This window comes from Talpa europaea (genome assembly GCF_964194135.1).
Source record: "Talpa europaea genome assembly, chromosome: 5".
In the NCBI taxonomy this organism is placed as follows: domain Eukaryota; kingdom Metazoa; phylum Chordata; class Mammalia; order Eulipotyphla; family Talpidae; genus Talpa; species Talpa europaea.
This window is the reverse complement of record NC_140071.1, coordinates 116,568,561-116,581,536: the sequence shown is the minus strand read 5'-3', so window position 1 is coordinate 116,581,536 and position 12,976 is coordinate 116,568,561. Positions and strand designations below refer to the sequence as shown.

Sequence of the window (12,976 nt, the reverse complement as noted above, 5' to 3'; positions counted from 1 at the left end):
GGACCACAAAACCAGACTATGAGGTAGGGCTTATTTATCTGTTTTAACAAGTTGTTGCAAGAATTCTAATAAATGCCAGCATCTGAGAACCACTGCTGTGACCTTAACAACATCAAGAGGTCACTAACTAGACTTCTTTAGAGACAATGAAATGGACAATGTCTACTACTAGACTGTTCCAAACTATAATAGCTATTTGGATTGTTACCAGTCCATGGATATATTTTTACGAAAATCCAAGTAGACTCTAGTAATACTAGAGGCTCCAGAATAGTCTGAAATCCAAAAACTTATCATCATGAATAACAAATTTTTAAATAAATGGTGCACATCTGTCTATTCCCACCAAATGTCATAACAACATAAGTGAATCAATCATCCCCAAAGCAATGTTAAATGACAAATTAGCCATCCCTGAATTATATTATTTCTAATCAGAATATCATACCAAGTTACTGAAGTAGATTAAAAATTAAACATTCTCAACTGCTCTTTATCTAGAGTCTGAAATTTGTGTAAAAGAAAATTTATTTTAACAAGAGAAAACTGAGTATTTAAGTAATTCAGAAAATTAAATTTGAAAGCTCCCATGTTCCTAGTTTCACTTATGTAACAAAGGATTATTAACATAGTCACTTATTACTTGAAATGGTATTCTTTCTTACAATATTACATAATTTTTTAAACTCCTAAGTTTAAGTTGCAATACTTCTTAAATATCTATACAGCATCCAAAGTTTCAATTAAAAGGAAATATTATTAACAAAAGACATATCATGCACTACCTACTCTATTTATATAATTTTTAAGTAAGATGGGAAACACATAGGTAAGTGTATAAAGATAAAGAATTAAAAGAGATACTATTGGTATGTAAGTCTAAAGGAATTTTTATAAATTGACTGCCACCCAAATGAAAGAATGGCCGCTGTCCTACCTCCAACAACGAAAGGACTACCCTCACTCTAGATTGCTGAGACACAGATAGAATAATTTCTCAAATAACTGTCAGGATAAAAATACTTGTGAGTTTTTACCTTTTCATTGTGAACAAACTTTTTGAGCCACTTTGGAAACTTTAGGCTTGAATAAACTGCACATAAAAGCTTCAGAATCTTTAAAAACTATATCTAAATGCTTTTTACTAATTAATTCAAGATAATAATGAACTTTAAATTTCACACACACAGAGCTATTTTTTTAATAACCTAGTATGGATTTACTATCTGTTTATAGCCCACACAGTTCTTGATCTATTTATAGTTTAAGTGATAACATCTGGAGGGGGGGCAGAAGGGACAAACATCAGGTCAACACTATTGTATAACCTATATAAATTTAAGAGGCAATGAAATGGACAGTGTCTACTACTTTAAAATTGCTTTTTAAAAAGAAAACCTTCAGAGTGCTTCCTTGTCTTACTATCCCCATATTTCATAAAGAGGTGTATCTACCCTAATTATATGTATTACATTTTTATAGACAACGATCACATTTTAGTGGGTCCACAAAAGTGGATAATCAAAAAGTCAGATAAACAAATAAAGAGAAATTTCAAGAGAAACAATGCTCAAAAAGGCAATTTAAAGGGTTCTGTTAAACCTTACCTCTTTAGGACACTGATTTTTGCAACAACTGAGGAGGTTCTTTTCATTTACATCAGCTGTGGTTATTTTTCTAAAAAGGAAGTTTTGAAGACATTCAAACTGAAATCCATCTTATAGTTCTCTAAAAAATATTCATAATTTCCAATATATCTATGTTATTTTATTTAAGAAATATTTTAATTGTCTCTATAACAATTATCTTCAAAATCTTGAACTGCTCTGATAACCCAAATCCTATAGCTCTTTACTACCAACAAATCAAATATCAAAAGGATAATCACTGCAAGAAGCAAGTACAAAATTTCATGTGCCTGGCCTCTCTTTATTACTAAGCTTTCCGGGGCCTCCCTGGTGGTGCAAGGGGTTAAGCAGCACACTAAGAAGCAATCCGCAGCCTCTGCAGCACAAGTTCGATCCCCAGCTGGCCAGAGGGCAAGCCACATGGCAAAGCAGACCTCTCCTGTCTCGCCCACTACTCCCCTCATCAGTGTATTTCAGTCAGTCTGCCTGTTCTGTTCCCCACTCTGTCTCTGGTGAATCCTCTCATCCCCTGCATCTCTGGCCTGTACCCCAGAGCTCTTGTATGCATAAATACTCTTTAAAAAAAAAAACAACAACAACTAAGCTTTCCCTATAGATCAATCATTAGTCATACTATAATTCTTAAAATCTTTACAGAAAGATTTAAAAACTAGTAGCTTAATATGTTACTTTGCAATGAAGACCTTAGGCTATTTAGTGGCAAATGCAGTAAGTTTATAGAAAAGCTTTGTTCAGTTGTTTTTGGGTAAACTATTTCAGAAACTGATTCGTTTTAGATCAATCAGTACTGCTATATCGGACTCTATGGATAATTCAGAAAAAGGAAGGAATAAAACTAGTTTGCAATCATTGCTGAATAGAACCACAAGAGATACTGCATGAATAAAGGAAAAGAAAGGTAACGAGGAAGAGAAAAGAAAGACAGATGTTTTCTCTTCTTCATTACCTTCCTTTTCCTTTCCTTTATTCTTTTTTATTCATTTACTTCACTGTACATAACTGCCAAAATATACTATAAACTTAGTCTCACTAATATCAAGCAGACATAGCAAATTAATGATAAATGTATGTTAACATATGCAAATTTCTTGGTGAAATTTCACTTAATATCACAAAATTTTTTTGCTAAGCCTACTAAAAGTTGTATATTTTCACTCTTATGGGTATGGTGCTTAGCTCTGAACTTATAGCCAACATAATTTTTTCCATGTTATGTTATAATAGGAATAAATTAAATTTTTAAGATCTGGATCTTTTATTTCTAATTTCACAAACCAAAAAAAGTTTACATGGAAAAGATGACATATGGAACAATTCACGGAACTAAAAGTAAATGAAATTATTACTACTACAACTACTGAAACTGAAAAACTACATAAAAACATTTACTCAAGAAAATGAAAACGGTACTCTGGAAAGCTGAGGTAATGCAGTCACCTCAATCCAAACAAACAGATATATCTCCCACTCCCTCAAAATCATCCACCTCTTTAATAACAAATAAAACCACTCAAATACTATCACTTCAGCATGACTGGAAGGTAGTATATCTACAGGCTTAAAATTTCTTATAAGAGAAAAATAAATATCAATTCCTAGCAACTCTATTTCTCAAGCCTCCATAGCAAATCTTTCCAGAGTGCTAACGAAGTTCTAGGAAAAAAAAGCAGAAAGGAGAATAGGAGGACTGAGCTAACATTACACCATAAAAAGAAGTCCATCCTGGAGCTAGAAGAGATTATGCTCAGTGAAATAAGTCAGCAGGAAAAAGAAAAATATCAGATCATCTCACTTAGAGGAGGAATATAGGGAAACCAAACAAGAGATCAAGAGGGGGGAAAAAAAGACAAAATCAGCAGGCAAACTATAAATCGGAGACATCAGAGACATTCAGCAGGGGAGTGAGAAGGAGAGGGATCAATACAGGGAAAGGAAGAGCACAAGAGACTATGGTGATGCCTCAAGGTATCTGGATGGTGGTAATTTTATCGGAATTATACCTGAGAGGAGAAACCAAACTTGTACAAAAATGAACAATGATGTAAAAATATATAAATAAATTTTAAAAATAAGTAAAGAAAGAAAGAAAGTCCATCTTAGGTGGTAAAACACTGAAAAAGTCTTGATAGATCAGGGCTCTAACGAACGGGAAGAGTTGTTTAAAAAGTGCACAAAATCCAGGAGTCAATTTTGGAAAAGCAACATTCTGGGAAGAAAGAGAAATGCACTCTTTGGAGACTAAACAAAGGTAAAAAGAAAAGGGGGAAATTTAGGGCCCTGCAAGACAAAACTTTTCATCAGTATCTTCCAATTAATAAAGCAAAATTCCCCTCTTAGTTTTCTGTACAAAATTTCCTAAGTTAAATATTACAGTATTTCATTTTTAAAATTCCAACAAAATAATTTTAAAATTTAAAAAGAATAAAATTTGACTTTTAAAATTAAATGAAGCATGAGACTAGAATCTAAATGACAAAAACAAATTTAAGATAATATCAAAAGGCATTTTTCAAAATTATTTATGCTCAAATGATCAGCCACAAAATTATATTCCCAAATTTAACTTGAGTAAAATAGGCTTTCACTCAAATGATTTATTTGAATGAAACAGAGCTGAATAAGGTAGTTGAATTATGTTAGATAATAGAAAAAAATAGAAATTTTACCCTTCCATATAATCCACAAGTAAAAATTTGCATTTATTAAATAAAGAAAAGGTGGCATCTTAGTATGAAAAATGCTGTAACATTAGAAACAAAAGCCTACTTCTTAAATTTCTAATTTAAAAATTATGCTTAAGTAATTATGTACAAGTCAATTTTGACCCAACAAAATTCTAGTTTGATACTGTATCTGACAGTTTGTTATAGGTGTGCTTCCCCACTTTTTGAAAAGTACTGATTCAACTTTTTCCCTAAGAAAATATTGTACAGAATCGCCAAATGGAAAAAAAAAAAGAATTGCTCTGGTTGAAATCAGGATGAAGTATCTAAAAGGCAACATAATTTACATTTCTTCCTTCCAGATCTCTACTGGAAAATCTAGGCCTTTAGAGTCTAAGGCACACAACTGAAAAATATTTTTAAAGTATACTATAGCAGATTAAATTATTAAAAAAAAAAGTTAAAATAATTTTTGTAAGGCAAAAATATTTCTTCAGTCTACTTACCTACATTCCACATATAGGCTTGTGATCTTGCAGTGACATTTTATTCTAAGCATCTGAACACAGGGGGGACATTCTCCAGGGTGACATGGCAAAACACATGGATGAGGACAACCCAGTGGTCGTGATTTAGAGCACCCTTCCTCACACTTAAGACATTCTGGGCCAGCCTGATAAATAACAAGGAAATAAATCACCTAAATATAGGAGTCTAATATTCTATATTTTAAAGCTATAGAACTTCTATATCCCATTACAAAAAAGCGCTTCTGCAGCTCTTAGGGATTTTTTTTTTTAGAGATTTATTTATGCATACAAGAGCTGGGGTATAGGCCAGAGGTGTGGGGAGTGAGAGAGTTCACCAGAGACAGAGGGAGGAACAGAACAGGCAGACTGACTGAAATACACGGCTAAGGGGAGCAGCGGTGAAACAGGAGAGGTCTGCTGCACCATGTGGGTAGCTCCCTGGCCGCCCAGGAATTGAACTTGTGCTGCAGCTGCTGTGGATAGCTTCATAATGCTGTGCTTAACCCCTTGCGCCACCAGAGAGGCCCTCTTAGGGATTTTTTAAAAATTGTACACACCTTCACTTATTTTAAAAAAAAAATACAAAATAAAGAACAACAAAATTACCAATATGACCATAATTCAAAGTTTTTGTCTATAAGCCTGATTGAACTACTTCACCATTAAAATGGTCTTGATTACATGAAGTATCACTACTAAAAATGTAAATTACTTCCTGAAGAACATTGGCATTAAAAAAAGAGTAAAATCAACAACTGTTAATATATAAATAAAAATTCCCAAAACATTATCTTGTTAAAAAGAAACATATAGAGGGGAGGAAGGAGAATCATCAGCAGGTTAATTTTTTTTTTAGTGTATTTCAATGACCAAAATTAAAACACATTGAGGGCCTCCCTGGTGGCTCAAGGGGTTAAGCACTGCACTATGAAGCAATCCACAGCCTGCAGCACAAGTTTGATCCCCGGCCAGCCAGGAGACCTCTCCTGGCTTGCCCACTGCTCCCCTCAGCAGTGTATTTCAGTCAGTCTGCCTGTTCTGCTCCCCACTCTGTCTCTGGTGAATCCTCTCACCTTCCTCCCCCCTGCTGCCCTGCATCTCTGGCCTGTACCCCAGCTCTTGTATGCATAAATAAATAAATAAATAAATAAACAAATCTTTTAAAAAAATCCAAGTGAGTTTATTTTTAAAAAAATCGAGAAATTAATGCCATCAATGTAAATTAACAAGTTATCTCTCTGCTCTGGTGATTTAACAATTTAACTAGTATCCATCCACTAATAAAGGTTAAAGGCTTTTTTTTTTTTTTTTAAAGGTTAAAGGCTTTTGTTTGTTTGTTTTTAATGTTTGTTTAGAAGAACTGGAGTGTAGGCCAGAGGTGTGTTGTGGGGGTGGGGGGGAAGGTTTCACCAGAGACAGAGTAGGGAGAACAAGCAGATTTACTGGAAAACACTGTTAAGAGGTGCAGCAGACCAGACAGGAGAGGTCTGCTGCACCATATGTGTATTAGCTCCCTGGCCAGAGGTCAATCTCAGGCACTAGTGGCAGTAACGCTGAGACTTAACCCCTAGGCCACCAGGGAGGCCCCGGTTAAAGGCTTTTCTAGCAGAACATGAGATAAAATAAGAGAGTTACAGATATGAATACTAAGTCTTAAATATGTTTTATTATCATTTCCAAGTATAGTCCTGATTACAAGAGTTACTATGTCAATAAAATTCTGAGCCCTTTCTCACACGTAGCATTGAAAAGTTTCAAATTATGAAAACCTTCTTTTAATTTTTTATTTTAAAAAGTATACTCACTAATTCCACAAATACTTATTCAATATTTATGTGAATGTCCAAGATGGGAGAGATCCCTGACCTAAGGAATTTATATTTAAGGAGAACATCTTAATAAATACTCATAAAAAAAGATAAAGCAGGGTAAGAGAAAGTGATAGTAATAAAGAGGAAATCTGTCTGATAAAGTTCATATTTGAACAGAATTTTAGTGATGTAAGAGAGAGGGTCATAAAAATTTAAGAGTTCCAGAGAAAAGGAATAGTAAGGGCAGAAGCTCTGCAGTATGAGCAAACTTGGAATGCTTAAAAATTAGCAAGCACAGTCACAGAAGTGAGCAGCAAGAATGAAGAAAGAAGCAATGGGAAGGGTAGTCAGCAGTTAGATTGTTGTAAAGCCTCACATGCCATCATGAACCTTTGGAATTTATTTTGAGAGAAACTGGAAGTAACTGATGTTAAAAACTGGGAGATGACACCTGATTAACATTTTTAAAAAATTATTCTAGCCAACATAGTAAGGTCAGAGTGGGAATAGAAAGGCTGGTAGGGAAAATATTATAGAAATCTAGGTAAGAGGTGATGATGGCTTGGATGGTGATGTTAATGGTAGAGGTTATGAGAAACAGATTCAGAATCATTTTGAAGATAAATGTAAGATTTGCTATGTGACAAGAACAAATGCAGTTAAGAAATCAAGCAATATTTCTATGTCTTTGATCTGTTCAACTATGTAAAAATGGGAGGGAGCACAACAGATTATGGGGATGGAATGGGGATGTGTTGTTGGTGGGTGTGGTTTGGTAACAACACCTGAAGAAGGAGATCTTATATCTCTAAAATACAAACAACATTGTAAACCAGTGTTACCTCAATTAAAAAAAATGCTTTTAGTAAATTTCACACACAAATAAACACACCCCACATGTGTGATGCTATTTACTGCCAACAAAAGACTGGGAATTTATTAAAATTGTGAACATTATCTATCAATTTGTGTCAGGTTTGAAAAACATCTGATGGTAAACTCTAAGTTCAGAGTTATAAATGGACAGAAGTAGGGGAAATATTGCTACCCACTAATTTCTATACTTCCATCATAAAATCAAATCCTAGGTGAAAAATTAGTACAGTATACAGTTTGTTTGTTTTTTTAAAGATTTATTTATTTATTTATACAAGCACTGGGTACAGTCAGAAGCGCGGGAGGGTGAGAGAATTCACCAGAGCCAGAGTGGGGAGAGAACAGTCAGAAGGACCGAAGTACACTGCTGAGGGGAGCAGTGGGCACGGCAGGAGAGGTCTTGTCGTGCCATGTGGGACCCTCCCTGGTGGCCGGGGATCAAACTGGTGCTGCAGAGGCTGCGGGCAGCTTTGCAGCCCAGCGCTCAACTGCTGCACCACTGGGAGGCCCAGTATATAAATAGTTCTAATGTTAGATTGGAATAATATTACTACGAGCTACCACAAAATATAGAGCAATACACATCGAGCTATTAAAGTTGATTGTCTTGAGAAAGGCAAGGGAGAAGGAATGGAGGCAAGAAAGAAAAGTTAGAGTAAAATGGAAAAATATTTATGGCATAATTACTAAAAAATGTTTGAAGTACACTATGAACATATATACATTCAACTTAAGACATTACCTTGTTTTTGTCAGTGCTGCCATCAGGTTCAGTTACTTTGTGGCATTCTTTCATACAAGTATGATTTTGACAATCTAAGGTTCGTCCACAAACTCTCTTACAAGAGTAGGGTCCTACAGCATGGCATGGTAGAGGACTCACCTTAAAAAAACAAGAAAGGGAAAACTTAGCACAATATATACATATAAAACTTTTTGTCCCACTTTTCAATAGTACCTGTCATTTGGCAACGAGTTTCGCAAAAGTGTGGTAATACACTTTTCACTAATAAGTTACTATCAAAACCAGGTAACCTATCAAAAAAATGAATTCCAAGAAGCAAAGCAGTCTCTTTTTAAAAGGTAAATTGAATATATTAATTCTGTAGTGAAGGCAAAAAACATAACTAACTCTCATATAAAAGCACTGTATATTTTAAATATTAGTAGACAAATTCCTGTATTCTTCACAACACTAAAATAACAATATGCTGAACTTGTTATTTCTAACAATTATAAGTGAGAAGAGGTATATTTTACAAATTTACTGAAAACTTGTAACTCACCTCATGCTTCCCAAGACATATCCTGCAAGATAAAAGTAAAATGAAAACACAAATTTTTTAAAAAGAATATATAAAATAAAGATGTTAATTCTACTAGCTTGTTTAGTAAGAATAAAAGATAATCTGAAATACAAGTAATAATTATAGAAAGGTGGCAGGATACAAAGTTAATATATAAAAATGCTTTCCTATATACCAGCAATGAACAAGTAGAATTTTAAAATGAAAACGTACCATCATTTATATTAACACACAAAAATGAAATAGTTTGGTACTTAGGTATAAATTTTACAAAACATATACAAGATCTATGTGAGAAAAACTACGAAGTGCTGATGAAAGAAATCAAAAGATAATCTAAACTGATACTCCATATTTGCCAGTAGGAAGATGCAATATTGTTAAGATGCTGCTTCTTCCCAACTTGGTGTAGATTCAACACAATTCCAATAAAAACCTCAATAAGCTATTTTGCAGATTATCAGTAAATTGATTTAAAGGACTACATGGAAAGAGAAAAAAAAAAAATCACAATAGCAAATCCAGTACTGAAAAAATCTATACTTTATTACCAAACTTCAAGGTTTACTCTAAAGCTACAATGTTCAAGGCAGTGTAGTGTTGGTGAAATAATACACAAATAGATGAAACAGAATAGAGCACCCAGAAAGAACCACACAAATACATTAACTGCTTTTTGACAAGGAGTGAGGTAATTAAATGGAGAAAGGGTAGCCCTTTCAACAAATGGTTGGTGCTGGAATAAAATCCACACGTAATAAAATCCTGACAGAACTTTCACCTTTCACAAGTTAACTCAAAATGGAAAAAAGACCAAAATGTGCAATGTAAAGCTATAAAATGAAGAAAAAGTATGTCACAGTCAGTTTGTTGATAGCTTTTTAAATACAACACCAAAAGTATGACCCATGAAAGAAAAATGGTTACATTTTACCTCTTGAAACCAAAATTTACTTTGTGAAGAACATTTAAATTAAAAAGTATTAAATGACCACTTAAATGAAAAGATAAGTCACAGACTGGGAAAAAAATATTTGAAAAACGTGTATATTGAAAAACTGGTATAGGACATATATCCAAAATATAAAAAGAATTCTTAAAACTCAGTAAGAAAGCAAACCACCCAATTTAAAAATGGGCAAGATTTGAACAGAGAACAGACACCTTGCCAAGACATATAGATGGCAAATAAGCAAATGAAAAGATGCTCAATATCACATCACTAGGGAGCTGCCAATGAGAAATGAGACACCACTACACACCTATTAGAATGGCTAAAATCTAAACACTGACAATAGCATATGTTGACAGAATGAAGGGCAGCAAAAACTGTCATTCATTACTAGTGAGAATGCAAAATGGTTCAGCCACTTCACTAGACAATTTGGCAGTTTCTTGCAGAGCTAAACATAGGCTTACCATATGACCCATAATCTGCTCCTTAACATTTGCCCAGATGAAGTGAGAATGTATGTACACAAATAACCTGCATATGAATGTTTACAGCAGCTTTATTCATAACTGAAAAAAATGGAAGCAACCAAAATGTCCCTCAATCGGTGAGTGAATAAGCAAACCGCATTATATCATACATCCAATATTATTCAGTGATAAAAAGAAATGAGCTATCAAGCCATGGAAAGACATAGAGGAACCTTAAATGCATACTACTAAGTGAATGCAGCCATTTGAAAAGTCTACTTACTATATGATTCCAAATATATGACATACTGGAAGAAAGCAAAGCTACAAAGACAGTAAAAAAATCAGTGGTTGCCAGGGACTCAAAGGGGAGAGGATTAGGAATAAAAAGATGTAGCAAAGGGAATTTCTAGGGCAGTGAAACTATTCTGCATGATACTATAACAGTGAATACTTGACATTTACATTTGTCAAAAACCACAGAACCAACCACACAACACAAAAAAGTAAGCAATGTAATCTATTGATTTTAGTTAAAAATAATGTATCAATATTAGCTTCTCAATTGTAAAAAATAAATAACTAAATATAGCATACTAATCCAAGATATTACTAATACGGGAAACTGCTGTGCATGTAAGTGCGTTGGAGATAAGGGGTGGGGACAAGACGATATGAGAACTCTGTAGTTTCTGCAAAATTTTTCTATTAACTTAAATCTGAAAAATAAAGTCTACTTTTAAAAATTAAAAATAAAAACATTGGTTTCCTGTCCAAGGACTAGTTTTAGAAAGAGTCCTGGGATCCTATTCTGGCCAATGAAATGTGAAAGGAGCTCTTCTATGTGGTATCTGGGAAAGTTTCCCACTCCAAAAAAAAAAAAAAAAAAAAGGAAGATAAATGATAGAAGACAACACAAATGAGTTCCTCCTTTTGGAACCTTTCAAGTATAGATGGGTCTAGATGGGAAGTTATCAGAAAGACAAACAGCCAGAGGCAAAGAAAACAAAGGCTAATAAAATGGAAACACAGAATTGGGCCCCTTGTGATGTACCACTGAATTAACAAGATTAGCCAACTATGGTGCTGGCTGTATCTCCAGTCTCAATAAGCAAGCCATAAATGCACTATGTCACTTTCTATTATATATTTTCTAACTTGAAATCAAAGGTACCCTAAATATAGCAAATATGTTCAGAATTTTACCACATGGTCAAATTATCATTAAAAGTAATATTATATTTTTTAAAAGGGAAGTCACACAAGATAATCTACTCTAAAAAGGAAACTGTATTAACCAGATAGCTTATGTGACTGTATCTTTCAATGAATATTTAGTAATTTTGTTATATACGCCACTGGAAAACTTATCAGTTAGAAGGGCCATTACATGTTGTTTTAGGAAACATGTAATTTACACTTTAAAGAGTACAATTCAGTGTTTTGCTGCATATTTGTAAGACTATGTAACTATCAAAACTACCTAAACTTACAATATTTTCATTACTCAAAGAAAAACCCTCTAATAATCATGACTGCATGGCTCTTTACCTCCAGTCCCTGGTTACCACTAATTTACTTTTGTTGTTGTGATTGTTGATATGGCCCATTCTCACAAGTGTGAGGTGGTAACTGATTTTGGTTTTGATTTGCATTACCCTGAGGGTAAGTGATGGTGCGCATTTTTTCATGTGCCAGTTGGTCATCTGTATGTCTTCTGCCCATTTTCTTAATTGGGTTTTTTGTTTTTTGTTGTGTCATATGAATTCCCTTATAGATCTTGGATATCAGCCCCTTGTCAGATTGTGTGCAAATATTTTAGTTTGATATACTCCCAATTGCTTATATTTTACTGTTTCCTTGCTGCTGGAGACCAATCCACAAACATCTTTGAAGCCCATGCCATGCCTCCATTTTTTCTATGTATTTAATGGTTTCAGATCTTACATCCAAGTCTATAATCCATTATGAGTTTATTTTGTGTGTATGGTGTGAGAGAGTGGTCTAGTTTCTCATGCATGTAGTTGTCCTGTTTTCCCACCACTTGTTAAAGAGGCTTTCCTTGCTCCAGTGTATATTCTTGGCTTTGTCACAGATAAACTGTCCATCTAGGTGTGGATTTATTTCTGGGCTCTCCATTCTATTCCATTTGTTTGTGTGTTTGTTTTGTTCCAGTGCCAGGCTGTTTCAATTATGATAACTATGTAGTAAAGTTTGAAGGCTAGATGTGTGATACTGCCATTCTTCCTCTTTTTTGTCAAAATTGGTTTGGCTCTTCAGGGTCTTCTGTGATTCCATATTAATTTTAGTATTGTTTATTCTATTTCTTTGAAGAATGCCATTAAATTTTTGATAGGATTGCACTGAGAATATATATATTTTGTTCCATTGATCAATATGTCTACTGCATATTCTGGATTACCAAAACTTTGTAGTAAGTTTTGAAATCACAAAATGTGAGTCCTCCAACTTTGTTCTTCACTTTTAAGACTATTTTAGCTCTTCTGGGTCTCTCCCTCATTTTTCCATATGAATTTTAGGATCAACTTGTCAATTTCTGCAAAAAAAGTCAGCTGTGATTGGGATGGCATTGAATCTGCTGATCAATTTGGGCTTGAGAGTGCCCTTACCAATATTAAATCCTCTCATCTTTGTACAGGGGATGCCTATTCATTTGTTAGATAGTTGTCTTGGCCCTCTTGTCAACAATCAATGACC

General features: G+C 34.1%; 1 protein-coding gene across 2 annotated transcripts in view; it reads right to left on the bottom strand.

The window, feature by feature from the left end:
- The window catches only part of NFXL1 (nuclear transcription factor, X-box binding like 1), a gene marked incomplete at both ends in the record, with an annotated part of 42,471 nt that overhangs the window by 6,286 nt on the left and 23,209 nt on the right, over positions 1 to 12,976 (bottom strand). For both annotated transcript variants that reach the window (XM_084233649.1, XM_084233648.1), the window contains 4 exons: positions 1,608 to 1,677; positions 4,819 to 4,985; positions 8,272 to 8,412; positions 8,816 to 8,837. In XM_084233649.1, coding sequence (XP_084089775.1) covers positions 1,608 to 1,677; positions 4,819 to 4,985; positions 8,272 to 8,412; positions 8,816 to 8,837 — 400 coding nt within the window. The remainder of the gene's footprint in view (positions 1 to 1,607; positions 1,678 to 4,818; positions 4,986 to 8,271; positions 8,413 to 8,815; positions 8,838 to 12,976) is intronic.